At 40.2% G+C, this 27190-nt stretch overlaps 1 protein-coding gene and 1 long non-coding RNA gene across 2 annotated transcripts in view; one reads left to right on the forward strand and one right to left on the reverse strand.

Moving 5' to 3' along the window:
- The window catches only part of tgfb2 (transforming growth factor, beta 2), a 51322-nt gene extending 38699 nt beyond the window's left edge, over positions 1 to 12623 (forward strand). Inside the window, exons 3-7 of the mRNA XM_010866168.4 lie at positions 3181 to 3313; positions 3566 to 3676; positions 6224 to 6389; positions 6623 to 6776; positions 8248 to 12623. Of these exons, the coding sequence (XP_010864470.1) occupies positions 3181 to 3313; positions 3566 to 3676; positions 6224 to 6389; positions 6623 to 6776; positions 8248 to 8406 (723 nt within the window). The 3' untranslated portion in view covers positions 8407 to 12623. The remainder of the gene's footprint in view (positions 1 to 3180; positions 3314 to 3565; positions 3677 to 6223; positions 6390 to 6622; positions 6777 to 8247) is intronic.
- On the reverse strand, positions 18 to 2924 carry LOC105007293. The gene is made up of 3 exons (XR_827536.3): positions 2629 to 2924; positions 2348 to 2534; positions 18 to 797 (listed from the first exon to the last, which is right to left on the reverse strand). It is a non-coding gene; the product is annotated as an uncharacterized LOC105007293 (long non-coding RNA).
- Positions 12624 to 27190: the final 14567 nt, after the last annotated feature.

Here is a 27190-nt window from a genome sequence, read left to right on the forward strand (position 1 = left end):
AGTTCTGTTCTAAAAATTACCATGCCTGTGGAATCTTTCCCATACAAAAACATTTTCTTGAAGAACCACTCCCAGAAGGTTTTCAGGGAAGTTTTGTCACATTTTTATTGCACAAACATTAGCGTACATTTAATTACTGTTCTTCATCTGAAGTTGGAAAACTGCAAATAAAAGTGTTCCTTGTATATCACACATCATCATACATAACATGACATATGGCAAACCTGGTATATACATCCCTGACAGGGCATAAATAACAATATTGTAAAAATACTTTACATTTTTGTATTCCACAGATATGCTTCTTGTTGTTTTATCCCATTCCCCCCTTGATATTTCTAGACCAGTTAACATATGTCACATAGATCTACAGAGTCCATGCCATACTTGATCATACATTCATATCCCCACATCTTGAAGCTCAGCATGGGCCTTTCAACTTGAAATTAGTCAATAGGATCAGTAGAAACAATACTGTATGTAGAATAAATTGAATCAATATAATCAAGTCAGTGCATAGAATAAGTAAAGTCAATGTAATCAGTAGAATCAGTGAAGTCTGTGGAATCAGTAGTCATTAGAGTCAGTAGAGTCTGTAGACTAGACGGATGATGGATCAGCCCAGTGTTATTTGTGAGTGGAAAGAGGACTGTGGAATGCAGAGCCATGATTTAGATCCGGTGCTGAGTCTCTGGGGGCTGCGCTCCGCCCAGCCAGCCCAGCGTCTGCTGCCTCCTCGCAGTGTAGGGCTGTCCGCACCAGCCAGTTCCCAGGGAGTGGTAGTGTTTATGTCCAGCCTGTGAAATGACAGGTGGCCTAAACACAACTCAACATGGAGGATTTTCTCACGCAAACACAGGCAATTGAAAGTGTGTGAGGGAGGACAGATAGAGCCAGTGCAACCAGGGAGAGTTTCTCCGAGGAGGTCAACTGATAACCTGTGGCAATACATTCAAGTTTGGCTTGTACGTGGACTGGATACAATACACCTTACCCTGACGTTTAGTACTAAAACTTTTGCCAGACCACATAAGCGGAGACGGCCAAGAAGAGTGAGTGAGTGATTGAGTGAGTGGATGAGTGACCCACTGACAGACTGACTACCCCTTGTTAAATAGCGTATTGGTAAGAGACGCAGACTATCAAACTGGAGGTTCAGTGTTTGAGTCTTGTTACAATCAAAGCAAATAACGCGTTTGGATTTGTTCAGGATGGACCAAAACTTTGCTGGCTACTTAACTGTTATAGTAAGCCTAAAATAAAACTATTTGCGGTTGTATTGCAACTTTTTCTGGTGTATTTTCGAAGTACACATTCATGCATGCTTTTTGGGGTAACATAGACTAGATCACAAACCTTGGGCAGTAAAAATGTAGGGGTTTCCACGATTCTCACATCTTTTCACTTGACGAAAAAGTCAGTTATCGTCACCTATATTGATAGTTATTGTATCAATGTCATTCACAAATGAAAGAAAAACTTATGCTGGTGTGCCATGAAATGAAATCGTTTGGCAGTGTAAAGTTTATATTCAGTCTCGCTAGAAATTGCTCAGTTCTTATGACTATTCCAATTAGTTAGTAGATACTAGTAAGTCTATTACTGGCTAATAAGCTTTTAAAACGGCCAGTGGCAAAAGCCATATGGTTCATTTATGTTATTTGTGGTGGATGTAAACTTAATAAGAAACTTAGCGTAATGCGTGACAAAATCATCTAATTTCAAGACGCTATACTCACACCAGGCAAGCGTAAGTGTAACTCTGTGGCACAGTGATTAAAGACACAGCCTCTCATGTGGGATATCCAGTGAGGGTAGCAACATCATCCCTTCTACTTGCGGGCGGCTGAACTAGGCTTGCCTCGTTCCTTTCTGGTTGACACATGGGATTTAGGCTTTAAAATGACTTATTTATTTTTACTTTCTTAATGATACTGCATATTAACCATTAGAAGTGTCAACAAGTTATCAGGTTCTAAGATTGTTCACTAGCCAAGACCTAATGGAGAGATATAACCTGCAATGGTCTAAGCCACTGCCTCTGGAACACATGTACACTGCAGCGTGTGTCTGAGTCCAGTCCAGCAAAAACTTTTCACCTCTTTCCTCACTTTCCTTTCAAATATAGCATTAAAAATGACAGAAATATATTTTGGTTGGTAGCTGCCTGAATATGTAAAAGTATGGTTGTGAAATTCCATGAATTCCATGGTTTTCCAGATACCTGGGTTGGAGGATTCCGGATTTCCTGCTTCTTCCCTATGGATTCTGTAAATACTCCAACCAGGATTTTGGGACAACCATGGAAGTTCCTGGAATTTTACAACCTTATGTCAAAGGGGCTTACTTGTGGATGTCTAATCCAGGTAGATAGGCTCACAGTTCTCTTTCTCATCTCAATGGTCAGGCTTTCTTTTTCGAGGTTTTCACTGGTCTGGTTTCCTTTTCCCTCTGTACTTCTTTTTCTTTGCCTATATCTCGCTTCTCTCCTTACCCGTTATCCCTCCTCTTTGTCAGGCTTCATCAGTAGATCTCTGTGGTGGAATGGAGCAGAGAAGTGTTTTACACATTAAGGAGAGCATGGCCAATGTAAACACACGGTTATGAAAGATAGCAAAATAACAGTACTCTGTTCTGCATTTGTTTCCGGCCTGATCCACTCTTTCTGCACTTTCCAGTCCTGCTCAATCGATCAGGGAGAGGCAGTCTAGGTGAACCAGAGCAAATTCTGGGCTACTTTCGGGGGTTTCCGCTGTTGTTTCGCAATTAACAAGAGTTGCGTTGCACAGTGTAATGGGGCAAGACACAGTGTTCTGGGCCCTGAAGGGCATTTAGTAACAAAAGAAGAAACTAAATGGTACTGAAAAATTAAGCCCCAAGGGCAGGGACCAGCATCCCATTGTTATGTCTCTCAATCTCTGCTACCTGGACTTGCTTCCCTAGGGGCCCTTTTAGCTCCCCCAGCAAGGCTTGATTGGGGCCAGGTGTGCCTCGTCAAGGGGTGGCAGCCGAGCTGCATTTAGAGGCAGCAACTGAGCTGCATTCAAGGGCCCCATTTCGCAGCCCCAGCTCTGGTAGTTCTCCTTGAGGCTTTGACCCAACGCTAAAATGGGAGGAGGGTGTGTTCACGCCACCAAGCAGGTAGTAGAGTCACACTTGCACTCAATGTGTTTTCCACAGATTTTGAGTCACAAGGACCTGGCATCCCCCACGCAGCGCTATATCGACAGCAAGGTGGTGCGCACCCGCACAGAGGGGGAGTGGCTGTCTTTCGATGTGACAGAGGCGGTCAGCGAATGGTTACATCACAGAGGTAGGACAGAGGTGTTTATCACTTCCTGCGCCACAGCTAAAACATTGATCAAAAGATATTGATATCATGCACACTTTATTGACATACAGATTAGAAACAGTGAGTGATAGGTAAAGGGAGACAAAGTCAAAGGGAACACGTTGGGTATTGAACCCTGGTTTCCAGCGGGGAGCCACACGTGTGTGGATACAGGAGAGTTGCCACTTAACACTGGCTCTGCACTAACGGTATTGTTTCTTCTCAACCCACCAGACAGAAACAGTGGATTCAAGATTAGCCTGCACTGCCCGTGCTGCACATTTGTGCCGTCAAACAACTACATCATCCCCAACAAGAGCGAGGAGCTGGAAACACGCTTTGCAGGTACTTATGTGTTGGACAAAGGACAGTTTAGATCATGGTTCCACAGAGGGCCGAATGTCAGGTTTTTGTTTCTTCCTATAAATTGGTTCCCAGTTCAGACCTAAACAACCAGGTGACGGTAGAAACTAACTAATTAGTGACCTAATTCATCAATCAAATCTTTGGTGCTGATTGACTTATTTGTGTACTATGCTGTATTTACAATGCTAACCAGTTTAAGTGCAATGCGTCACAATTGGTGATTGTTGTATCTGGCCAGCTAGCCACTGATACACATCATACTGTGGCTGTTGTATCCATATGCAGTAATATATATTTATATATATATTTAAACAAGAAACCAGGCAAGCCTAATTCAGCTGGTCCGCAATAGAAAATATTGCCCTCTTGAGATTCAAACCCAGGTCTCCCACGTGAAAGGTTGCGTTGATAAACACTAAACCACAGAGCTTTCCTTTAATGCGTGTCAGTATAGCAAGAAGCATGTTTCAATGTGCTTTACACAGATAGATATATGAGTACAATAACATAAAAACACATACTTATATGAAAACAATATCAAAACAAATGAATACATAATAATAATAAAAAATACAACAAGAAAACATATAGCCTCTATCCTGAACAAATCCTTGTTTGCCACTGACCATTTTAACAGCTTATTAGCCAGTAATAGGCTTTACCAGTATCTACAAACTTACTGGAATATTCATAGGAATTGAGCAATTGCTAGCAAGTCTGCCAAAGCTATTTCATTTCAGGGCATAAGAACTTATTTTTTTCTTTCATGGCATAACAACATACTTTTTTCTTTAATTTGTGAATGACATTGATACAATAACTATCAAGAAAGGTGATGATAACTAACTTTTTCATCAAGTGAAACAACGAGAGAATTGTGGAAATAAAATAAATAAATGTTGTTGTTCACAACAGATTTGAACTTGAGCCTTCCACGTGAGAGGCACTGTCTTTAACCATAACGCCACGGCATTTACGCATTTCACCACTCGCTAAACACTATTGAGAATTATGTTAAACTGACTTATGTTTCATATTAAGTTTACCTCCACCGGAAACTTGGAACCTATAGTTCTGTAACCACTACGCTATTTAACAAGGGGTAGTCTGTCTGTCAGTCAGTCACTCAGTAAGAGACATTCGCTCTAATTAGCCGGCTCCGCTTACGCGGTCCGGCAAAAATATATACCGTTTTCTTTTTTTGTAATTAGGTTAGCTTGTAAATCCACCTTTTCTGACACAAACAGCTTGTTTACCATGTTTAATTTAAAACACAGTTGGAAAAATGTTGCCCCGAAATAAGGGTGTATGGCCAATAACAAGATAAGATTAAGATGGGCAAAACAACAAAGATGCTGGACAGAGGAAGAACTCTGGCTAGAAGGCAAGCATCCCAAAGTCATGATGTTGAGACTGGTGTCTTGAAGGTACTATTTAATTAAGCTGCCAGTTGAGGACCTGTGAGGCACCTGTTTCTCAAACTAGACACTCTAATGTATTTGTCCCCTTGCTCAGTTGTGCCCCTGAGGCCTCCTCTTTCTATTCTTGTTAAAGGGAGTACACACGTCATTGTATAAGATCTTCAGTTTCTTGGCAATTTCTCACATGGAATTGTCTTCATTTCTCAGAACAAGAATATACTAATGGGTTTCAGAAGAAAGTTACATTTTTCTGGCCATTTTGAGACTGTAATTGAAAAAAGGCCAATTTTTATTGCATCTTTAATCAACAAAGCAGTTTTCAGCAGTGCTAACATAATCGCAAAAGAGTTTTCTATTGATCAATTATCCTTTTAAAATGAAAAACTTGAATTAACTTGGATCAGAAACAAACACAGTCTACACTATATTTCTGATCAATTTGATGTTATTTTAATGGACAAAAATAAGGAAATGTCTAAGTGACCCCAAACATTTGAACAGTAGTGTACATTCCATTCAAATATTTCTTCCACATCAACTGATCTACAATGAAAAGCAGTACCCTTATTCCACCACTTGGCACTGTGCATACGCATGGTCATGGCTCTGCGTTAATTTGCAAACATTCTCAAACAAACATTCAAATTCATAAATATTCACACGGATGGTTTACGAACAGATTTGTGCACATGAACTCTTGATAAATGAGCTCCCCACTTAACTGCAGAGATATTGATGCTGATCTTTGTTTGGTCAAACTGCAAGAGGTAGTTTGGTATTGGTTTGAACCAAATAACAAGCTCAGTCAACCTGAAAAGTTCCTGTCAAAAGTGGATAAAAAAGTGCATCTACATATAATTTGAATTGTACTTGAATTTTAATTTGAATGTCCCAAGAAATGTTGTTATTGTCAATGCACCCCTATTACATAATTGTCAACATTATCAGGCTAACTCCTAATGATAAGTAAAAATCACACAGGAAAAATCGCATAGGAAATAGGGTGCTGTTTAACACGTAGATGTTGTGTGCACATAATGTTCATAAATGTTCATAATAGAAATTCACATAATTTATTGATGGTATGTATTTGTGTGATTGACAGGTATAGATGACAGCTTCCACCCTGGCGGGGACCTGAAGGTGTTTAAGAGGCGCCACAGTGCCCAGGCTCCCCACCTGCTTATGATGCTGCTGCCATCCTACCGCCTTGAGTCGCCACACAAGAGCCATCGCTCAAAACGAGCCTTGGATGCCGCCTTCTGCTCCAGGTACTGAATCTCCCATGCACCGCATAAGTAGTTCCCTTCCAAACAGACCCTCTCATAGATACAGGGGCACGCATGCACACACTTGGAATTTGTCATTTTTTCGAAACTCCTTCCATACCTGCAAACACACAGACAGTCTCTCGTAGTTCCTGCTTCGATGCAGGGCTGTTTCCACTGCTTTCGACTGACTCCCTTTCTCTCCCCTGGAAAACTCTCTGCCCACACAAACACAGAAACGTCCAGGATAACTGCTGCTTGAGGTCACTCTACATCGACTTCAAGAAGGATCTGGGCTGGAGGTGGATTCACGAGCCCAAAGGCTACAACGCTAACTTCTGCGCTGGGGCTTGTCCCTATCTATGGAGTGCTGACACCCAGCATTCCAAGGTGAGAGGTTAAATTATCTGAGAAGATTGGTATAGAGCAGTACTTCCCAACCCTTTCCTATGGGACCATCAGACCTTTCACATATTGGTTATAGTGCTGAACTGGCCCACCTGCATCCAATAGTTAAGGACTTTGTGAAAGCTGGCTAATTGCATCATCAAACATGTGAAACGACTGATGATCCCCTAAGGAGAGGGTTGGGAAAGCTGATTTAGAACAGGAAGAGATCAGAGTGATGGTTTACAGAAGCGGTGGGAGTAGCAGCCATTGTGGCTGCATTGTTCAGTGTATTTTCTCTGTAGATTATTTTAATCCACAGTAAAATAAGCAACCAATGTTATTATTATCATGTACTTTTTTGTAATTTTTGAAGAATATTGTCTAGTAAGAACCTGGAAGTGAGTTTGTTTTGTGGTTTGGCTTATGCGTACTGTTACAACTGTTCAAAAATCTGAAAGTATATCTATTGTGCTGAACTCAACATTTTTGGAAATAGGGCCACGTCTGGTCCTGTTAAAATTTGGCGGCCCTATGCTCAGCGTATACAGGGTGCTTTCTTTGGCTCTGCATTTTATTGAACTAAAGAGAGTCATTTTGATTTACTTCATATTTTCAAGCAGCAGCACTGGACTGGTCAAATACCATTTCATTGTTAAGATCAAGTTCTGATCATAGATATTGGATGAATAGAACACCTGGTTTATAGTATCTAATAACTCTGTGCCATAAAACAAAGGGCGTTCAGCATGACTGGGATTGGATGGTAGCAGCATAAAAGGGTTCTCATTTGCTTCATTGTCATTTAATTTAGATTTCTTAAAAAAGTATCTACAGTAAATTTCTATCTTGTCATCAACTAATCATTATTTCCGAGCTAATCTTGTAGAATACAGCAACACACTTGTCCCATAACCTAGTAGCTTGGGAGTGTTTTTGGAAAAGCCATGGTTCTTTTGATATAATTCCAAAAAATTAAGATTAAGATGTTTGCTTGTTTTGCGAGCAGACATTAATGCAGCTGGAATGGTATTAAGAACCGTGTGCAATGAGAGCTGATCTGGCTTCCCGCAGCTCAGCCATGGTCTGGGCTTAGCCAGGAGTATATATATTATGTAACCTTGAATCGCCCCTGCCATAACTGAAAGTAAAATCGGGATGTTTACCCAAACAGCTCAGAAAATTGTTCAATCAACTAAACGGATATTACATTACATGCAGTCCGTTAGTTAGACTGACAGGATTCATTCTAAATTGTCACAGAAATTAAGTCAGAAATGCAAGATTTCCCATGAATTTTGGATGGTCATATTTTAGCTGGCAGAATGACCACTGAGTGCGTTGACAGCACTGTTAGCGCACATTAACCAAAATGTTAGTTCTTTGGTAAATTCATACACTGTATAATAGAGAAAACATAATACTTGAATTGAAATTGAATTCACCCTGGTCATGGTGTTCTTCTTCTCTTCAGGTGCTAGGCTTATACAACACCATCAACCCTGAGGCTTCAGCGTCGCCTTGTTGTGTTTCCCAAGACCTGGAGCCTCTCACAATCCTCTACTATATTGGCAAGAACCCCAAGATAGAGCAGCTCTCCAATATGATAGTCAAGTCCTGCAAGTGCAGCTAGGAACTGTTACAAGGCAACATGTACACATGCATACACACATTCAGTCACACACGTGCACACCCACATACATACACGTGCATGCGTCTGCATACTCACAGTCATCGACATAACACTGTACATTCGGTTAAATGCATACATTCGGTCACACGTTTGCTCAACTGCAACTGTTGTATAGAGATAGCAATTCGCTCTCCTGCCATCAGAAGTGCAGAAAGTGCTGAACAGATCACGGTGCAGCAAACATCTCCCAAACCAGCCACGTACTTACACACAAACACATGCATACACACGCGTGCACGCACATGTACACATGCACAGCTGTGGCTTTTGTACAAGCGTGTCTGTGTTTTTGTGTTTAGAAAGGACCTGTCAACAGCCTCACCTCACACACTTGTCACACAAATACGCGAGAGTACGGCAAAACACTGGAAGTATATAAGTGTCGGTAACACTTTGTATTAAGTTGTTATTACTATGTAACAAACACAGTATTAATTGTAATAACAACACTGTAGTTAAATAAGTATAGCTGAATCAGATATTACAAAATTGGAACAAGGTATGTGTAATTTGACATACACCTGCTGAACCTAGCTTAAAATAATTACATTGGGATGGTTTTACCTTGTATTACATTTGCAGCACCATGGAGTTACATGTAACTCATCAGCTTTTATTATGTGTTGTCAACATGGTAAATTACCGATTACTTTTAAACATGAAATTATATAACATCAGTAACATAATGGACTATTATCAGTAGTTGCACATATGTGGAATATATACTTGCAGAATGTGGAATAACATTCAGCAAGTGTATGTCTAATTGCTCTTGTTTCAATTGTTTCATTTCACTCTGTAGCTATATTTAGATATCCTTGTACACCTAAAAGTATTTTTAAATATATTTCTATGTACACATAGAAATTGCAGGAATATCTTTCTAACTACGGTTTTGTTTCTGCCATTAAATTGTGTTGGTTACATAATAATTAGGGCAATTTCATATAACATGTTATCTAAGTGTCTATATGTGAAATAATACGTTTGAGAAGCAAAAAGTACCCCCTACCCCGAGAAGGGTACCCTAGTTTCAACATTCAAATCATGTTTTACTTTCATCCTTTTCAAAACTATTGTAATGTATTCTTTTGTGTTTATTTCTGATAATTATATTACCTATTTAAAACTCAATGCTTTAATGTTAGCACCCAACTCTTCTTTCCTCAAAAAAGGTTGGGTTTAAAACAACCCCGTTTGGGTAATTTTCTAACCCAGCAAATGTTATACAGTGTACAGAACCCTTTATGGGTTCTTTAGAAACAGCCAGTTAGGTTGTGTGAATAACCCATCATTGGATTGTTGAAATTATTCAATCATGGGTTAATTTAACCATCAGCTTATTATTTTTTCATCAACAGGGTTTTTTCAGGGCGCATGACATTATTTATCGCATCTGCCACCCATGGGATTAAATGGCATCCCTCTTAAATCTTAAAAACTATCTACTTGAAATCTGCTTTTTTGAAAGAGGAGAGACTGTCCTTAAATAGCACTAGGCCAGAGTCAAAAACCATGCTGGAAGCACCCACACAATCTTCCCTTTGAAGCATTGTTGTAGGGGACCAATCACAATGCCTGGTGGTACATTTGGTTTCACTTTTGGTTTCATTTGGATATGACTATTGGGTTGGTCAGGTGGGGACAATCAGGCTATCCGAAATTAAATTGACATTGACACCGTCACACACCAAGCAGATTGACCAAATAATTCCGCTAGCCCCTTCTACTTGCCAGCACACACACACGAGAAACATCAAAACACACTCCGAAATTAACTTACTTTTGAATTCAGTCATAATATATATTTTTTTATAAAGACCAGCCACCCTTTAAGTTTGGAAATTAAAAAGGCAAAATATCCATGAACATACTATATTTGAACATTGCATATCTTATTGCATATCTTAATTTAATTTAAACCAGAAGGATTTTTTTCTATCACAGTTGGCCCACGTATTACCTCATTATCTCAATAACCCAATATCAACACCCAACTCCCGAGCCAAAAACCACAAAACAAGCATTTAGGTCATACCAACAACACTGCATTTTTTATAGTGTGAGAAGGGGTGGAAGAACCCACGACCCAGTGTAAATTTACTATTCTGTGATAGTAACATAGTATTGGTCACATCATATATGCTGTTAATATGTGCTATAACAGGCTGACAAGGTAGAGAGAGGCTTTGTTGACTGTAAGAGAGTGTCAAAGAGAGAAATTTAAGGGGAGAAATAAATGTGATAAATGGGCATACATTGCCACACTTACATAGCAGCATAGCTTTTCAATCAACAGTCTTCCTCAAACTAATATACTCCTAAAAAGAAACATCCTAAAGATGCAGAAATGAACAAACTAGACTGGTGAAACGAACAGTTCTGATATTTTATAACTAATTGGCATCCCAATTAGTTATTGGCAGCCCCTGTATCTATGAGAGAGTCTGTTTAGAAGGGAACTACATATGCGGCCCATTGGAGGTTCAGTACCTGGAGCAGAAGGCGGCATCCAAGGCTCGTTTTGAGTGATGGCGACTCAAGGCTGTAGGATGGCAGATATGTTTTACATTTATTCTTTTTCTCAGTGCTGATTGAACTGATCATAATATAAATGTGGAAAAGTAGCTGCCAAATTTTCTTTCATTATTATTACGTTCTGGTTACACTGTGTAATGATTATTGAACACTTTCAGAAGAGTGATCAAAGGTGAACTATAAGCAGAGATGGGCAGTGTTCTACAATGTTAAACTACAATGTTTAAACTACTTAAGAATATTTTGTAATTTTTACTACTTTGCGCTGAACTTTACTCCAGTGTATTTTTGAAATGTATACCATGATTTACAGTGTTGTTTTTTTAAATTTAAAAAACAATAATAATAATTAACGGTCCTGATGAAAATGTGGACTTTTTCGGGGTTGGAGCTCAATAGTACAATGAAAACCAGAATGCATTGCACTTTTATTTTTTTATTTTACAAGAATATTTTCATTTTTTGGTAATTTGGCATCCAGAGTGACGTACAGCAATCAACTAAGCAAATGAACAGCAACAGATCAGTAATAGAAACCTAAACATTCAATGTTTTGAAAGTACAACTTTTACAAATTCATCTTCAGGGTTGTAGAGAATGTTGTTGAGGTAAAGGGGGTTGCATGTTTTTTTTTGCATGTTGAAAATTCAACATACTTTTGTTTCAACAATATACATTACTTTACAAAAGTACTTAGTTTTTTATTTTGTTACTTTCATCTTTCTTGTCTTTTGTAATTCTGTTTTTCTTTACATTTTTGCCCATCTCTAACTATAAGAATCCTTTCAACACACACACACACACACACACTCGCGCGCGCGCACACACACACACACACAGGCACAGGAAGTGATGTCATTCCATCATCTACACAACAGAATGGATATTATCATCCCACACAGTTAACAGGTAAAGGGTTTTATGTGGTTATGTAAGATTGTATTCAGTGAAAGGTAGGGATTGTTTTTACTATGTGAGGCAGTGGGATAGGATAGCTATATTTAGATAAGCGATGTCGGGTTCATTAGAGAGAAGGGATATTGCATGTAAAACAGACTATAGTTCCCTGGTTCAGAGATTCTTCATGGACCTTTAAGGCTATTTCATTTGGTCTGAGGCTACTTCAGCGCAGAGGTCAATAGGTCACATTTACTGTACACATGAACTGTTGCTATGGACACCAGCATTGTATATGTTCATTGGGATCAGAAAAAATCTTTATCTCGCCACTTTCTCTCAAAGTAAAAAGCCATTCAGTCATATTTTTTCATCCTGTTTAGAAATAATAATCGTTGCACTGACACCATTTTGATAAATCAAAATTCTAAACCTTATAGTTTCCCCTTATTAAATGAAGAGTATGAAATGAAATAGAGCAGGAAGTGTAGGTGACACTATCCCGGCCTTAACCCCACCGCTCTTTGGTCACCAGCGCCGGTGGATTTTCTGGAAGCCAGCAAAATGAACGAGGCACCAATATTGTCACGTTAGAGCTGTTATTTTTCATTGTGTTATTTTTTTGTTGTTGTTTATGATGATGATGTTGTTGTGACCCACTATGATGCATTGTAACGCATTACTATTGTGGTGCTCTGGTGGTAAATAAATTATTTAAGTTACATGGGAATAACACAATACGTCTTTTCTTTTCCTCTGTTCATCTGCGTTCAAACCATGGTATTACGTAAATGTTATCAAACATTGAGAGATATGTTGACAGATGTTTCCAATACAGACTGATTTGCCGCTTCCATTGAGAAAAACCATACACGGTGAGATTTGTTATGCTTTATGAGTGTGCTGTCATTTTTCATCTCCCACACAATTGCAATGCAACTTCTCTGCAATTCTTTCTGTGAAAAGTTATGGAGGCAAGCTAGAATGGCACATTAGCACATGGTATATAGTCCATACATACAGTATATGTCAGAGTTTAATAACTTTTCCAGAAGAGTCATTGCAAAAGATTGAGTCAAAAGGGAATGAAAGGGAGTCAGTAGATGAGGAAGGAAAAAAACGGGGGGGTGGGGAGGTTTGTGTGTACACAGGGTGGAAACGAGGAAAAGGGTAGAGGGAGCACGAAAAGCATTCAAAGGATGTGGGAGGTGTGAATCGTTTTGTTCTGGTATGATACATCCCACCATCAGAATTAGTAAAAAGAGAGGGAGAGAGGCAGGTTGCCCTATGAGAAATATGACATATATATGTATATAATAAATGATGGCGTGCATTATGCTTCTGATTAATGCAGTTAGGTCCGGAAATAATTGGACACTGACACAAGTTTTGTTATTTAGGCTGTTTACCTAAATATATTCAAGTTACATTTAAATAATGAATATGGTCACCTTCTTAAAATAATGGCCTTTTTTGACTAAAATGATTTTCTTGCCCAAATCATCTCCTCATGGTGCTGGCCACCTCCGGTAAAATTGTCTACATCCTCAGTTGAACAGGTCATGTGATTCTACACCTTTAGTATAATGGCTTATGTCAAGAGTATGTCAGTATTTGGTTAAGTTTTTTGTGTTTTCTGAAATATCTGAAAAATGACTTGGGCCATTATTTTAGTAAGGTGACAACATGGGATTAAAGTGCAGTCTCTCACCTTTAATTTGAGGGTATTCACATCCAAATTGGAGGAATTACAGCTCTTTAATATGTAGGCCCCTCTTTTTTCAAAGGACAAAAAGTAATTTGTTTCAAGGACAGGTGTGGGCTATTCCTTCATTATTTATTCATCAAATAAGCATGTAATATATTTAGTTTATTTATTAGTTTATTCCAGGTATGGCATTCACATTTGGAAGCTGTTGCTGTGAACCCACAACATGCGGTCAAAGGTGCTCTCAAATCAAGTGAAACAGGCCATCCTTAGGTTGCAAAAAAAAGTTTATCAGAGAGATAACTGAAACATTAGGAGGGGTCAAATCAACAGTTTGGTACATGCCACACCAAAGGCCGGGACATCCATGGAAGACAAAAGTGGTGGATGATCGTAGGATCCTTTCCATGGTAAAAAAAACCTTCACAAAATCCAGCCAAAAGAAGAACACTCTCCAGGGGATAGGCATATCATTATCCAAGTCTACCATAAAGAGTAGACTTCATGAGAGCAAATACAGAGGGTTTACCACAAGGTGCAAATCCTTCATAAGCCTCAAGAATAGAAAAGGCCAGATTTGACTTTGCCAAAAAGCATCTAAAAAGGCCGGTTTGTACCCAGTTCTGGAACAGCATTCTCTGGACAAATGAAAGTAAGATCAACCTGTATCCGAATGATGTGAAGAAAAAAGTATGGAGAAGGCTTGGAATGGCTCATGATCTGAAGCATACCACATAATCTGTAAAACACAGTGGAGGCATTGTGATGGTATGGGCATGCATGGCTTCCAATATGTCACTAGTGTTTATTGATGATGTGATAGAAGACAGAAGCAGAATTCTGAAATGTATAGGGATATATTTTCTGCTCAGATTCAGGCAAATTCAGCAAAGTTGAATGGACAGCGCTTCACTTTACAGATGGACAATGACCCAAAACGTACTGCGAAAGCAACCCAATAGTGTTTTAAGGCAAAGAAGTGAAACATTCTGCAATGGCCGAGTCAGTCACCTGATCTCAACCCAATTAACCATTAATTTCACTTGCTGAAAACAAAACTTGAGGCAGAAAGACCTACGAACAAACAACAACTGAAGACAGCTGCAGTAAAGGCCTGGCAAAACATCAAAAAGGAGGAAACCCAACGTTTGGTGATATCCATACATTCCAGACAACAAGAAGTCATAACCTGCAAAAGAATTTTCGACAAAGTATATAAAAAAAAAATAATAATTATGATTGTTTTAATTTGTACAATTACATTTGAACCCCTGAAATAAGGGGACTGTGTATAAAAATGGTTGCAATTCCTAAATGTTTCATACCATTTAATTACCATTTGAATTAAAGCTGAAAGTCTGCACTTCAATTGCACCTCGGTTGTTTCATTTCAAATCCATTGTGGTTGGGTACTGAGCCTAAATTATGAAAATTGTGTCAGTATCCAAATATTTCCAGACCTAACTACACTCACCTAAAGGATTATTAGGAACACCTGTTAAATTTCTCATTAATGCAATTATCTAATCAACCAATCACATGGCAGTTGCTTCAATGCATTTAGGGGTGTGGTCCTGGTCAAGACAATCTCCTGAACTCCAAACCGAATGTCAGAATGGGAAAGAAAGGTGATTTAAACCATTTCTAGGGTTTACAAAGAATGGTGTGAAAAGGGAAAAACATCCAGTATGTGGCAATCCTGTGGGCGAAAATGCTTTGTTGATGCTAGAGGTCAGAGGAAAATGGGCCGACTGATTCAAGCTGATAGAAGAGCAGCTTTGACTGAAATAACCACTCGTTACAACCGAGGTATGCAGCAAAGCATTTGTGAAGCCACAACACGCACAACCTTGAGGCGGATGGGCTACAACAGCAGAAGACCCCACCGGGTACCACTCATCACCACTACAAATAGGAAAAAGAGCTACAATTTGCACAAGCTCACCAAATTTGGACAGTTGAAGACTGGAAGAATGTTGCCTGGTCTGATGAGTCTCAATTTCTGTTGAGACATTCAGATGGTAGAGTCAGAATTTGGCGTAAACAGAATGAGAACATGGATCCATCATGCCTTGTTACCACTGTGCAGGCTGGTGGTGGTGGTGTAATGGTGTGGGGGATGTTTTCATGGCACACTTTAGGCCCCTTAGTGCCAATTGGGCATCGTTTAAATGCCACGGCCTACCTGAACATTGTTTCTGACCATGTCCATCCCTCTATGACCACCATGTACCCATCCTCTGATGGCTACTTCCAGCAGGATAATGCACCATGTCACAAAGCTTGAATCATTTCAAATTGGTTTCTTGAACATGACACTGTACTGAAATGGCCCCCACAGTCACCAGATCTCAACCCAATAGAGCATCTTTGGGATGTGGTGGAACGGGAGCTTCATGCCCTGGATGTGCATCCCACAAACCTCCAACTGCAAGATGCTATCCTATCAATATGGGCCAACATTTCTAAAGAATGCTTTCAGCACCTTGTTGAATCAATGCCACGTAGAATTAAGGCAGTTCTGAAGGCAAAAGGGGGTCAAACATAGTATTAGTATGGTGTTCCTAATAATCCTTTAGGTGAGTGTATATCTGCAGACAAATTATGAAATTCTAATTGAGTACATTTACATTAAACATTTAAGTTAAAGGCAGATGCTCTTATCCAGAGGCATATATTTACAATATCATATTTTTCTAACTTCTACAGGTGTAGTGTTTCCATTTGATCAACCTGTTGCTGGATAACATTCCAGAATTGCAATGTAAAATGTATGTATTTGAAGTTTAAGGCTTCTGCATTTCTCATTTTAAATGTCTGACATTGTCCATGAATTATAAAACCTCTGTTACTGATTATTTTCTCTCAAAATGTCTCAAATACAGTTCTACATTTGTACCCTCTAAAGTGGTGTCTCATTTGTGTAGACAGCATACAGTAAGCTTCTGAGAATAACATCTTTTGAAGGTGGTTTATCTGAAAGGGCTCTTCCTGTGATTGAAACGGAATTGCTCAGAGAGATAAATGCTCTGCTAACTGATGATGTCACTTTATATGGTGGTGCGAGAATCACTTAACTGTATTATGTTTCTGGAAAGTCTCTTCCTGCCCACCCAATCGTTCCTATGCATCAAGATGGCATCATAATTACTCACAGGATTTTTTTGTAAACAGAGGGCAACAGAGTGACTCACAACCATTCAAACCATTGAAGATAATTATTATGCTCAGAAAAAATTTGATTAGCCTTTCGATCATTTCAAAGGCTAGCTAACATTCTCATTTAAAATTTCAAAACTTTAGTTGTTGGTTACCATATAACTGCAGCTTCCCTTACATATGCATTCATGCAGTCTTTTTAACAGCAACATAAGACATTAAAACATCAGTTATAAAATTGTCAAAACTGTGAAATATTGCTGTTTTGACAGCAATTTGCAGGCAGCCAGTTGGCTTACAGTGTCTATTATTGTTTCTGTAATTCATTTACTCAAACCATGGTAAAGCTACTGACTCAAATAACTAATTGGATACCATGTGCTCCCACCTCCATCCCTTCCCAGTATTTATTGCCTTTTTTTGTGAATTGAAGGTAGCACTACAACAACCATTACAGCAACAGGTGCAAACTAATCTAACAAACTGATTTGATTTGTTAAGACAAATTAATGTTATGTATTTTTGTGGAACATAAGATTGGATCAAATGCTGGGGCATCTGGTGTCTTTTTACATTACCAAATACATTGTCTGTAATCTTTTTTACCAATGTTTTATAAATGGATGCCAGTACGTTCATGTAAATAAAATAGTTTTACAGTGCCAATGCCATTGCAGTTTCCCACTGACAGTATCATTACTGGTACTGAAATGCAAACACAGTAACAGTAATCTTGTCATTCGTGTAAAACAATTGTGGTGGGTGCGGAAATTCCGTGATGTTGTGATAATGCAATTTGCCTAATTTCCAAAAGGGACCCATGTTTTACAAGTAGCTCATATTTTGTGTACTTGGTTTACTTTTCACAATGGAAAAGGATTTCCATGTATTTGTATAATTTGCTTTTCAGATTGTATATTTTTCCCTAATGTAAAACAGCACAGGCACAGCACTCTTTGGCTCCCAAGAATGTGATTGATTTAGTTCTTGTGAGCTTGTTGTGTGGATTTTATTTTCTATATCCTCAAAATATAGTAATGGAACTGCTACTGTGTTTTACATATTGCATTTCTGCTGTCTTAAATACATTTCCATACCACTGAATTATTTCATGTGATAAAATATAGTATCACGGTTATCTTCTTTATTCCATTTATATGGTGAATTTGTTGATTGTACAACAATTTCCTGTGAAAATGACAGAATTACAACTGTGATACAAACTGCGCCGTTGGGTCTCAGCACAGACAAAAGCCAGCTGTGAGGAGTGAACATCAGAGTCTAATTGGGTTGTCGTTTCCTCTTTGTTGGGATTTTCCGCATGTGTTTTCCTGTGTCCAGGTGTTGCCTCTCTCCCTCTTTCTCAGAACCTGGAGCCTAGGGGGGACCCTGGGGGTTTTGCCAGCTCTTTTGAGACACCGTTTAATGTCTTATCTGCTTCTCAGCTTCCTCTGCGAAGACACAAACGTACAAATGTATACACACCTGCATACACACACACGCACATTAACACACTACACGCATAACATGCCCTTGTGATCTTTCTCACGCATGCAGGTACACAAGCAGTCCTTCTCTCTGTCTGAAACGTGTATGCATGCACCAGGATACACACACACTCTTAGATGTGCACATAAAGTATAAGCAATCTGTCTCTCCTCTGCATTCATGCACAAACACAGTGAAAGCATGTGAGTATCCCACCAATGAGAGCAAGGAGTTCAGGGTGAAAGGACTCTTCATCCCAAGGGAGTAAAGCGATTTGGGGATTTGGTGATTCAGCTGCAGCTGGCGGCCCACAATAATATGAAATCAGAGAGAGAGACACTCTGAGCGGTGACATCAGCACAGAGCAATGCACAGGCCCCGATTAGTGCACAGAAAATCACAGAAGCTACTTGACAGAAAATGGATGTCTGACTGGCCCTCTGGGTGGGTGGGTGGATGGGGTTGATGGGGGGGAGGTGTGGGGGTTGTTCATTTGGCCAAGAAATTCCTTTGATAGCAATTTCACTGAACTCAATGTCACTTGGTTTCAACCTCTTTTTCACCCTCGCCCTCTGTCATGCGACGGTACTGCCAGAGGTAGTGTTGTGTTGCATCTGTAATTACAGGACAATCCAGCCCCCTTTTGAGCTCTGGATTAACAACTCTCTTTGTGAGCCCACAGAAAAGGAGGCACAAAAGCTGGCAGAATGAAGTATCTCACAGAATCCCAGTACAAAGTCCTTTCCCCCCTCCTTTCCTCTGGAGTTTGACAGGCGTCTACAAGATATCACGATAGAGAGAGGCAGGAAGGGGACCCTGGAGCCCTGGACATTCAATCCCTCCAGCGCCGGCTTGCCTGCCTGCTCGCACACACATATACATACAGACAGACACACTCACTAACTCTCCATCACACATACACTGCCTGCCTTTCACAGCTACTGAACACCCTCCTCCACACCCACAAACACACACACTCAGCCTGTGTCTTTCATCTCTCATGCACGTATACAGTTTGAATGAACTCAGTCACTCTTCCCCACTACAACCAGTTTTCTCAGGGGTATAGCCAGTGTACTCCTTCAAACAAACCTTAAACACTGACTCAAGGACCATGAGATCTTGTCATTCAAACGCACATGTAAGTGCCTCCTCACAAACACACATGCTGGTTTGTTGTGCACAAGAAACCTAGATAAAGCGGACACAACTTTAGGCTAGCAGAATAGCAGCCGCATTCATTGTCAGAGGAATTGGCTTTTTCAGCATCTAGGCTGTTGTTGCTTCAAGTCGGCTGTGCTCTTGCTTGTGAACCTGGTTCTGCTGAAGAGATTAGCTTTGCGTTCACTCCCTGGGTGACTATGGGAAACCCCTGGTGCGTGGCGTGGGTGGGCCACGCAAGGCAGCTTAGCCCAAGGCTGTGTGTACTTGCTTTCATGTGTGTGTGTGTGTGTGTGTGTGTGTGTGTGTTTGTTTGTGCAGGTTGAGAACATGCAGATTGAGCAACTGCTACACCAGGTTGGTTCAGTGACCTTCACTGGAACATTAGAGCACTGCGTGTAAAATCCCACTTACCATAACAACTAATAATAATTAAAAGTGAGTTGGATTCATACTGGGCGACAGAGAGGGGAGAGGTTATGGGGGGCGGTGGGTCTGCAATGGGCATTTATATTACCTCTGATAATAGCGATCTGGTATTGTCATTAGGGGGAGGCTGCCAAGATGTCCACATCAACCAGTATGGTGTTTAACTCTTCCCTAGCACAGCAGTTTAGTACAGCGTAAAACACACACACGTGCACACACCATATATGTGTTATTACTCACCGGTAAATGAGTAACTACCATCCTTTTTCCTTAAATGGTTCTCATCAGCGCAAAGGGTTGGTTTGTGTGTTGGTGAGTTATATGTTGGTGAGTGACTTGCCCATTTTCCAAACACCCATCTGCTTCCCCCACCCCATGAGGCCAACATATGAATCCAATCTGCCTGAGAGAGGGGTCTCCATAAATGACTGGGGTCAACCTTACCTCCCGGGAGTAAGGGAGGAGGAGGAGCGAAAAAGGGAGGGGGTTGTGAAGGTGAAAGGTGAAGGTGAATCCCACCTGGTCCTACAGCCACCAGACTGTCAGAAAATAGAAGAGGGAACAAAATGGATGAAAAGTGGGCGAAAAACAGGAGTGTGAGAAAGAGCTAAAGTAGGAGAGAGGAAATATCCTGACTGGGCCGAGGAGTGGAAACTCCATAAGGCTGGTCTCTTGCTCCCTCACAGGGCTCTGGCATGGTCAACGCAACGCTCTGGCATGGTCCTTTTACCTAGTCAGGTTTTTTTAATTCTAAATAAAACATCTGTCGCTGTAGTGCCTGAGTGCTCAGTCTGGACTCAGTCACAGTCCTTTGGACAATATTATGTTCTGCATAGACACCTAGCCGCGCTCTGACTCTCCCATATTGTTATGAGCCAGGGGGGCAACACACTCTCCACCACATTTCCACCATGAGGCCTTAAATACAATGCCAAACTCACTGGTACCAGCTTATTTGGAAGTTCCCCCTTAGGGGATGTCCACTTCTGCTCACTCCTAAATATCTCGCCACCCAATAGAAAGCTTCACTAAATCAGATCGCTAAATCTGGTCATTCCTATGTCCATCATTCTTTTCAGTTGTCTGCATCCAATGACTGGAAGGCACAGCAAAAGGCTTTTAAACTCTCCTACTCCATTAAAAAAGAATTGTCTGAGTACTTTATTCCATCGGTGTATATATGTATCATCTCATATGGTGTATAATGTAATTTGTTGTTTAATTTTTAAAAAATCCTCCCATTCTATATAGGTCCTTTTGAGTAATCTATGTGCTGTCATTATTACGGCCTATTCATCATTGCAAATGAGAATTGGTTCACAATTGCCTTACTAGTCAAATAAAGTTGAAATAAAGCAATGTTTATGAAATAAAAAGGGTATTGAATTTATCAAGGTGTTGTCCCGTGAATTTGTCAAGTGAATTTGTCAAGGTGTTGTCCAGTTTGAGTTCATCATACACCTACAATCCAGGCATAAAAACATTTTTATTATAGTTTCCTTCCCATTGCCCTATAGTCAGTTTAGCACATTTATGTACATTGACATCACCCTAAACTCTTTCCTGGAGATAGAGTGGAGTAGAGACTGACAGCATTGAGGGAGAAAGAAAGCAGAATGGGAGTCTACTGAGCAGGTTTGAGTGAGTTACTTTAGACTATTCAGATCAAGCTTGAATGCCACCAATTTCACCATGCTGTGAATTATATGCAGACTTTTTTATGTTTGAAAGGTGACCAAAAGGAAAGGGGGAACATTTCTTTTCAGCAATAGACCTAATGATCATTACTGTAATGCATTTATTGCACTTGATTATTGAGTTGGTCTCAGGGCATAATATTCCCTTCCCTGGTCATCATTCTAAATACAGGATTCAGGGAATTAACTATTAAACTGCTAAATATGTTAAATCTTGTTGGAATCTACTGAGAATTAAACCATTTGTTCGTGAATCACAGGTGAGTTTTACTCAAACATGTTTTGGAAGCAGACCTGCCCTGGAGCCAGAAATAAATGTAATTTGTTGAGTTAAAAGAGTTAAAAGATTCGAGCTTGCATTTTAAATTGTCTGAATGTTGTGAGAGGACAATGGCCAGGGTTTGTGCTTGTCCTTAACCTATACATTAACCCTGACCTTGACTTGGTCCCCTGTAGATCACTTGATGTGAGCATGGAACAAGCAAAGCCAGCGTTATTGGTTTGATTCCAATTTTGGCCAGTACAAATAATATGAAAATGTATCTGGATAAGAGTGTTTGTTAATGCGAGCGGACCATGTCTTTTGTTGGTTGCTCTTAAGTGGGAAGGTGTAAAAATAACGAGTAACTTTAACTATAACAGAAATGACGGGTGTGGCACTGTCTTACCTACAGTTGTGGTCAAAAGTTTGCATACCCTTGGAGAATTGGTAATATATGTAACATTTGTAAGGAAAACATGAGTGAGCAGGCAAAACACATGTTTTTTATTTCTTATGGGATTCACATTCAACTGTAGGTCATAACAGAATGGCATAATCATAAAACAAAACATGGCAACAAAGAAAAGAATGAACTGATGCCTGTTCTAAAGTTTGCATCCCCTTAGTTCTTAATAATGTGTATTGCCCCCTTTAGCATTAATGACAGCGTGCAGTCTTTTGTTATAGTTGTCTATGAGGCCCCGAATTCTTGCAGGTGGTATAGCTGCCAATTTGTCTTGGCAAAAAGCCTCCATTTCATGCAAAGTCTTTGGTCATCTTGCATGAACTGCATGTTTGAGATCTCCCCAGAGTGGCTTGATGATGAGACTGTGATGGCCACTCCAGAACCTTCACCTTCTTCTGCTTAAACCACTTGGCCTTGTGCTTAGGGTCACTGTCGTGCTGGAAAATCCAAGAGTGTCCCATGCGCAGCTTTGATGCATAATAATTAAAATTGTCTGCCAGTATTTTCTGATAACATGCTGCATTTATCTTGCCATCAATTTTCACAATAATTTTTTCCCCCCTGTGCCTTTAGGGCTCACACACCCCCAAAACATCAGTGAGCCACCAAAATGCTTCACAGTGGGGATGGTATTCTGTTCACTATAGGCCTTGTTGACCCCTCTCCAAACATATCGTTTATGGTTTTCAGGCATATTGTAACCAGACTTTTTTGTGGCAGTAAAAGCTTATTTCTGGCAACTCGACCATACAGCTAATTTTTGTTCATGTATTGTCGTATTGTGCTCCCTGAAACAACCAAACCATATTTTTTTAGAGCAGCCTGTATTTCTCCTGAGGTTACATGTGGGTTTTTCTTTGTATCCTGAACAATTCTTCTCTCAGTTTTGGCTGAAATCTTTCTTGATCTACCTGACCTTGGCTTGGTATCAAGAGATACCCGAATTTTCCACTTCTTAATAAGCGATTGAACAGTACTGACTGGCCTTTGCAAGGCTTTGGATATCTTTGTATATCCTTTACCATCTTTATAAAGTTCCATTACCGTGTTACACCGGTCTTGACAATTCTTTTCTGCTCCCCATGGCTCAGTATCTAACCTGCTTAATGCATCCACGTAAGTGCTAACAAACTCATTGACTATTTATACACACACTAATTGCAATTTAAAAAGCCACAGGTGTGGGAAATCCACCTTTACATGCCATTATCACCTGTGTGTGTCACCTTGTGTGTCTGTAACAAGGCCAAACATTCTTGGGAATGTAAACTTTTGATCAAGGCCATTTGGGTGATTTCTGTTATCATTATGATTTAAAAAGTTGCCAAACAACTATGAGATAATAAATGACTTCATATGATCACTATCCTTAAATAAAGGACAGTGTTTTTGCATGATCAGTCATGTTTTCAAAATAAATGCCAAAATTTCACAATTTCTGCCAGGGTATGCAAACTTATGAGCACAACTGTATGCGTGGTGGAGAGCTTGCTTGCAGAGTCCATTAGTTTGTCCCTCCACAGGATGTGGCCAGTCCCTTTCCTTGGTTGTCCTCTCTGATGCATACTCCACATGGGGAAACCATGCGTCCATGGTCTCCGGAGCACTCGCCACTAGTGACCCGCTTGTGCCTTTACAGGAAGAAAACTGGTGATTAGGGCCTTCAGGGGCGCAAAATTAACTCTGATACCCTCTACTCACTTGCTGGACAGGGCTCCTACAAGGGTGAAAAACCCGCCCCCTGAAAGTCCTTCCATATAAATGATTTACAAAAAATATTTAAATATGAATTTTTACTCCAACCATTTTCAGTATAAACCTTGTGTGACTACAACACTCCACTCTCTACATTGAGTAAACCAATCAGATTTACTTCTACCAACAAGATAAGTAAAACTTTGACCTACCACTGTGCTAGTGTTTATCATGGCTCTCAAAGAAAGGCTTTATTTTGTAATATATTAGCATACAAATTGTAACGGTTAATTAGGCTGATGGAACCTTTCATAGAGGATTCTTTGAAGAACAATCCAAAAACTAAAGGAGTTCTCTGTAGAACCCTTTATGAAGAAACTTTAAATGATAAAGCGATTATTGGTGAAAGGGTTTAGACAAAAAGGGTTCTAGGTAGAACTATACACACACTCTGGAAAGGGTTCTAACTAGCACAAAAATAATTTCCCCATGTACTTTTCCTTTTTGTGATAGAATTTTGTGAAAAAATACTGTATGTTTTATTGTTAGACAAAGATAGGTGAAAGAATGTGTTTACATAACAACAGGCTATGATCGAATGAATGCTGTACCAATATTCTATGTGTACCAGAGGAAGTGACCTAGACTATTACAAATTGAATGACATTACAGGATCAAGTTTCAAGTCAATCAATGTTAAGAGTTTACAAGAAGTTTATGCTACACATTTTCTACTCAACTGTTACTGGCTTCCATGTACAACATTCAGACACTTGTGAACACAATCAGGATGTCTTTAAATGAGCTGGTCTAGCTATTATCTAAGAACTGCAAGCATAAGGCTTCAGTTGGACTGAGAAACTATGAGGAAAAACACCTTTAGTGTCTCTTTCCCTATATATTCAATGGATTGAAAAAGCCTGAAACATATTGTAGCAACCTTGGTAAGGCCACTACTCGCCCCTCCAAAGGGGATATCCCTATTTGGAGCAGTGGGTAGTGTACCTGCCTGGGGAGCCGAAGGTTCGAGACACTGCCCCACCAGACGCAACATCGGTGTCAGAAGTGGGATTGGCCTGGATGGCCATCGGAGAGGCGTGTCTCCGTGAGGGACTTGGTATAGTGAAGCGTGAGGACACACTCTCCTGTTTGGTGGGGGTAGTGTAGCGACCTTGGTAAGGCCACTACTCGCATTTAGTGTCAGGTGTCCCCAATCAGAGGCAGCTGGCTTGCATTGCCTCTAATTGGGGACCCTGTTTAAGTTGCCCTTGTATTCCTTGTGTTGTTGGTTATTATTTGTCCACACTATGTTTGTGGTTTTCTTTTAGTTTTTTGCCTGTTGGCTAAATAAATCTGCCTTTTGGCCTTTGAACCACAACCGTGCCTGTGCTTACTTCCGCTACCCACCAAACCATGACACATCCTCTTCTCTTTTTTTTTTGAGTTGTCAGAAAATGTGTTTGTTAGTTTCATTTTGTTGGAGTGATATTTCTTAGTGGTACGGAACATAACACGCACACACCTCCAAGGCTTTCTTAGTGCTTACTTTCAAACTTTTTTTGATTTCCATGTTTTCCAGTAATTGTGACCCCCAGGTCAACGTATTTCACGCTCACTTCTTGTTCCTCCACTTACCGAATGACAAATTAATCACTGCTGGCAACATAAGCTGAATCATAGCTAGTCTGCTTTCTAATCTAAATAGCAAGTTAACTCAGGAGAAACCATGCTTCATTTAGAAACAATTCTCTCATTGTGCAGACAACATATGACCAGTTCACAAGCTTACATTACAGCAGAAGGCCTGGTCAAGGTCTTTTATCCTACTTCTCCAGGCAAGATTTAAAGGAAAGCCACAGTGGTCCGATTAACCTCAGTGACACCTTGACCGTGTGAGGAAACAATTAGCCCCAAAATAGGGCTTCTTCGGCTTAGATGTTGATGAATGTTCCATACATATTTCAGCACCAATGCCAAATGTCTGACCTCAGGGATCTACCCATTAAGTTTTAGGGTTCAACAGGTGGAGCCCTCACCCTCTCCTGCCCCTCCTGCCTGTGCCCCTTGCCCAGCGGTAAGGTGATTAATGGCAATGACTCACACTCCAGGCCCGGTGAGATTAATGACCCGCAATGACTCGTTGCCAGCCTTTAAGATTAATAGCACTTAATGGTTTGTATTGCCGCCTGATAATCGAGCCGTCACTGGCCCTGCTTGAGGAATAGCAGGGCCTTGCATCCTTTCTCAAGCCTCGCCATTCCCTCTGAGCTCACAGTCAGTCTCACGTCCCCGGGGACACAGAGCAGCCCCAATACCTTGAGACATGGTAAGTCACAATTCCTTGTCAGGCTGAAATATCTGGTGGAGTTTTTAGAAGTTAAAAACCCACTAAATCTAGAAATTGATTATGGGGGCCTGCGGATGGGTCTGTGGTCTGCTCCATGTCTCTCTAAGAGGCTCAACCTTTCAATGTGGCACTGTCTGAAGCCAATATGAGTATAATGGGCGCATAACCCCACATACTGTGGCAACACTGAAACACCTAGCATCTGGTGGTCTAACAATTAGGAGTTTGGAGCCAGGAACGAGAAATGCTGCTGTATTAAATTCCAGGGACAAGTACAGGGAAAAGGCAGGTAACCATAATCTCTCCCCAGGTACTCAAAGAGGCAGCACAACAGAAGTTATACTTTAATCTATATAAATGGTTGTATTCAGGCTACATGGCACAATGGAGTCTGTGGCATAATTTATTTGTATTAATTTATTATAATAAATATCAAGAAATAATGTAATGCCAGTAAGTTTTGGAAATCTACCTTTTCATTATCATTTTTATCTGTCAAAGTCTGGTAAGTAGACTGGGTTAGTGAGTCCCGAGAAGTTGGGTGGCAAGACACTGCGGACAGACTCTCAGGCAGCTTGGAATAACCTCCCTCGACCCACCACCGCCACCAAAGAATCTGATAACATCATTATGTGGATAAACGATGGCTTAGAAAAGCAAATGGGGGATGTCTGGCATAGTTTGTCATTCTGAGAGAAGTCCCATTTCTCTCTGAGAACCCAATTACAGTTTTAGTCCTTCTTAAGCTGCTGTTTGCTGTTAGAAACGTCAGGGTCATGGTACTTTATCTTGATCACATAAATCAAAACCAAACTTCAGCTCTCTTTCAGAATGAATGGTCCATTTTAGTTTGCAAAAACACTGGATGCAGGTGATT

Source organism: Esox lucius, chromosome 20 (genome assembly GCF_011004845.1).
Source record: "Esox lucius isolate fEsoLuc1 chromosome 20, fEsoLuc1.pri, whole genome shotgun sequence".
NCBI lineage: Eukaryota > Metazoa > Chordata > Actinopteri > Esociformes > Esocidae > Esox > Esox lucius.